The 4655-nt window shown below is 34.6% G+C and overlaps 1 protein-coding gene across 1 annotated transcript in view; it reads right to left on the bottom strand.

The window, feature by feature from the left end:
• Positions 1-4655, bottom strand: part of LOC106462272 (PH-interacting protein-like) — a 110946-nt gene that overhangs the window by 90003 nt on the left and 16288 nt on the right. Inside the window, exons 8-9 of the mRNA XM_013922172.2 lie at positions 2603-2824; positions 1913-2016 (exon numbers count right to left, since the gene is read on the bottom strand). Coding sequence (XP_013777626.1) covers positions 1913-2016; positions 2603-2824 — 326 coding nt within the window. The remainder of the gene's footprint in view (positions 1-1912; positions 2017-2602; positions 2825-4655) is intronic.

Below are 4655 nucleotides of genomic sequence, written 5' to 3'. Positions count from 1 at the left end.
CGACCGAGACTGGGATGTATGCGTTAAGGACGCGTGCAACACGGCACATCCAAATCAAGTTCGTGCATTGTTTGCAATCATATTGACCGCCTGCTCTCCTTCATATCCAACAGAGTTATGGGAGAAATATAAATCGCACATGGCTGAAGATATTTTCCGTCGAACACGCAAGGAAAATTCAAATATGAACATGGATTTCACAGCAGAAATCTACAACGAAGCATTGATAATGATTGAAGATTTGTGCTTAGAAATCGCGAACAAAGTTCTCAATCAATTGGGAATGCCATCACCGAATCGATCTGCTGCTGCTTCGTTCGATGTAGAATTGCGTCGTGAACAAAATGACAACACGGGTGATCTTTTGTCGTATGTGCAATCAAATATTCCTAAGCTAAAGCTTGAGCAAAAAGATATTTACGATCAAATAATGCCAACTGTCAATAATGGGGTTGGAGAAATCTTCTTCTTACATGCGCAAGGAGGAAAGAATTGCTGCCAGAATCAATCTAATTAGGAACGTTTTACCATGTTCAATGGCCATTTCAAAGCAGAATGAGCAGTTCTTCCACCTGGTAGCAATGTTGCAGCTATTCCGGACGACGCAAGAGCTAAGGCTATGAAATTTTGGGATCTGCAATTCATTGGGAAATGTTGCACGTGGGAGTTTGGATGCTTTTTGTGCATTCATCCCAAACAATAAGTTTGCATTTCTGCAATACTTTTCCCATGCCTGGCGCACAAAAAAATCGCTCGATTATCAACACCTTCGTAACAAAGAAAATCACAAATCCAATTAAGATACCAACTGTACCCAAACTTACTATATACTCGTGTCTTCCCTATACTGGTAAACAAAGCTTAACTTTCAAAAATTAACTTAAATGCATACTTGGTCGTTAATACCCTCAAATGGATTTTACATTAGTTTTTAAATCCACATCATGCATACAAAGTTTTTTCCCTACTAAAGATCTCCTCCCCATTCTTTATTGTTCCTGGCTTATCTATCTTTACACATGTGGAGACCGTAAGGCCTCCTATACTGGCAAAACCAAATGCCATTTAAAAGTCAGAGCCTATGAACATATGGGAATTTCCATCAAAATACAAAAAAATTAAGTATCCCCTGTGTTTCCTCTATACGCCAACATAGTGAAGAAAAAGGACATCGACCTATGCTATCAAATTTTTCTATCCTCTGCAAGTCTAGTACTGATCTGGAATTATTGATTAAAGAAACCCTCCACATCAAACAGCATTCTCGAACACTAAACAACATGCAGTTTTCATTTAAATTATATATTTTTTAATGTGTTCGTATTACTGATTTTACTTTTTTTTGTTGTGTTTTCTTGCTGTAGTTTCTCCTCATGATTACTGTTTTGTGTTTTATTTGTATAATTAGACTATTCCACTGTTGTTAAAAAACAATGCTTATGTATGCCATCAGGCCTTAAAACAATATGATAGCTAGATCAATTAAGTATAGCATTAACTTCATTAATACAGAAATGCTGGAAACCTCAAATGGCACTGATTTATCCTCAGTAATTTGTGGATGTTGGCTATTACTAACCCTCAATATAAAATATTAATTTCGTGGCTCATGGCACTAAGACATAAAACCATAAATGTTACTACAATAGCACTGTATTGATTCAATATTTTGTTACATAGGGTTAATTACCCCTTCTCATTACATCACAACTATGTTGGTATAAATTCAACATGTTATTGACTATAATCTCTATTATGCAGCTTTTTTTTGTACAGAGTAAATAAAAAAATAAATAACAGTTTCATCTTCACAGCAAAACTTCACTACAAACTATCATTAAACTCAGCTTAGAAATTTTATGAAAAACAATGTTATTTTATAGCATTCTGTCAATTATATAAAGTTTCTTACTTGAAGACATTAGTTGTGTTTGTGTTCCACTGCCAAAAACACACACATCCATCATTACCTGTAGATATTAAGTAGTGGAGACTTCCTTTAGGGTAAGGACAAAACTGAAAAAACAAGATGTGGGATTTTAGCTTTGACTGAAAAGTATTGTTATACATGATCATTCCATAAAAATTTAACACTGTGACAGTGGGAAGAAGTGAAATGTTTTAAACATCTTAAAATTCCATCACAATACAAAAAGCTGATATCCTGAACACTTTTAAAAATAACTTTGTTAAGCTTCTTTTGTTTCTTCTTGAAGGAAGTGCATAGAAAAATTTAGTACTGTAACTCATTATCTGCATAACATAAGTAACAATATGTTATAATATGAAACACTTAAAAAGGGAATGTTAAATTAACTGTGAATAAAACTGTAGTACTAGTAAAAGCTTCATAAAGCACAAGGGTGTCTTGTTGGGTTATCATGTGAGTGATTAAAAATCCATTATATTTAAAGAAGACAGGGTTATAATGCACTGCTATAAAGATTTAATGTTTTCTCAACTGTGAGTTATATTTCATTCCCAAGCATACAATACAGCCTTGTGAAATTCTCACACCTTTCAAAGGTCTATGTTTCTCATTCTCTAATGCACAAACTATTATCTTTAAAGAGAAACTAGAAGTATAATACAAATGAATTACCTGTAAAGAGGTCACCATTCCTGTGTGACCAGTAAGTACTGCAACAGGTGCAGTAGTTTTTAGACACCAGACACGTATCATTTTATCTACACTGCTTGCTGCAAGAAGGCTATTATCATAAGTGATTGCCATATCTGTGATTTCAGCTGAATGACCTCTGAGAGATGACAGTAATCGACCATCCCAAGAACTCCAAATTTTTACAAGTGTATCATCTGCTCCCTAATGAAAATATGATAATAGTAAATCAAAGTTTATTAATGTGCAAAAGAGATACAGAAGTGAATGAAACATTATTCAGATATCTTGATAATTAATGCATCAGGTATAAACCACAATACTTTGATTCAAACTGTAAGTTTAAAATAACCCTATCCATCACTACTGTATTAATCACAAGTTGTTTATGGGCAAAATATAAACACTCTTAATGAAAAGTACAAAATTTAAATAAAATGTCAGATATTATCATTCAATTTTACAGTTTTAAATCAAACTGATAATAAAATGCATAATTCATGGTACTCTAACTCAGTTTTATTGTATAGTTAACCAAGTCATCATCTCATGACTCTCTTCTCCTAAATGGTTGACATTATGAGGTTTCTCAAAGACACAAGACCTCTCTCATAATTTAAAGTTTTCACTCTCTTGAAAAGAGAGCATTGGCATTGCTCTACCTGCAGAGAACAATAAATGATAAGATGCAGGGCAGGCACTCTGTTGAAAACGTGCTCTTTCAAGTCTACAAGGAAAGAGCACCCAGTTAAGGAGATCAGGGTAAGACTCTACAGACACAGTATAAAACAAGGGAAAAAGATAAACAGTGTTAGACAATATCTATGGAAATTTCTTTATAGTAGTCACTAAGGTAAACTTTCTACCAGAACCAGGATCTGTGCAATCACAGCAGAAGATTGTTTGTTATGAATTTTGCGCAAAGCTACATGAGGGCTATCTGTGCTAGCCGTCCCTAATTTAGCAGTGTAAGACTAGAGGGAAGGCAGCTAGTCATCAACTCTTGGGCTACTCTTTTACCAAGAATTATAATGCCCCCACAGCTGAGAGGTTTGGTGTGACGGGGATTTGAACCCGCTACATGCAGATTACGAGTCAAGTGCCCTAACCACTTGGCCATGCCGGGCCCACACAGCAGAAGAAAGAAACAAAAAAGTTCGATATTTAGAATGGTGCCTGGAGGCATTCCCAGTAAAAGCACAAATATGGAATTAAAAGGAAAGAAGCACTAAAAAAAACATATCTTCACACTCATTAAAGAAAAATACATAGTGTTATTAGTTCTTTGAGAGGCAAAACAGGGAGTATAATTCACAACTCAACCAGAGAAAAATCTATGAAATAAGGTCTGTATAATTATCTTAGCAGCACTGTTGAAAGGAATACTGAGGCAAAAAAAAAATTTGAGGTAATGCAAATAGAAAGAGACAAATATTAAGATCTACAGGCTGCAGAAGCACAAAGATGAAGACTGCTGAATTTAACAAAAAAACCACAATTAAAAAAAAGATACTTGAAAGAATAGAAACTCCAACCAACTACTTGTGCCTTGTCTTAGCCTTTACAAAGAAAACTGATTACCCATCATCTGTCTTGAGCAGCAATGTAACTTAAAAGATTCAGCTCTAATTAACTTGAATTAAACATTCCAAACATCCAGACTTAAACTACAGAAGCAATATAACAAAGACTAAATCTAAAATTATTTTGCACACTTAAAAGGTGACGATTAAAATCTGCAAAAAAATGGGTGAACATACTCTGAAAGAGAGAAAATATGATCAACCTGATGATTACAAAAAGAATGTTTCTGTTTCACAACACTTGAGTTATTCTTTTTCGATGACAAGGAACCCACTTTGAGACTAATAATGGCTGGAGACGGCTTAAATGGGTAATGAAGAAAAACTTTAATATAAGTTTAACATGACAGCAAATGTACAACGTTTCGACAAGGTTTTGTCATCCAACCAACACCCCGGGGTGCCTAGATACCTCTTCTAAGTTTCACAACAGTTCTGGTCATGTGACTTCT

The sequence above is a fragment of the Limulus polyphemus genome, unplaced genomic scaffold (genome assembly GCF_000517525.1).
Source record: "Limulus polyphemus unplaced genomic scaffold, Limulus_polyphemus-2.1.2 Scaffold1130, whole genome shotgun sequence".
NCBI lineage: Eukaryota > Metazoa > Arthropoda > Merostomata > Xiphosura > Limulidae > Limulus > Limulus polyphemus.
Note: the sequence above shows the minus strand (reverse complement) of the source record. Positions and strands in the feature narration are given on the sequence as shown.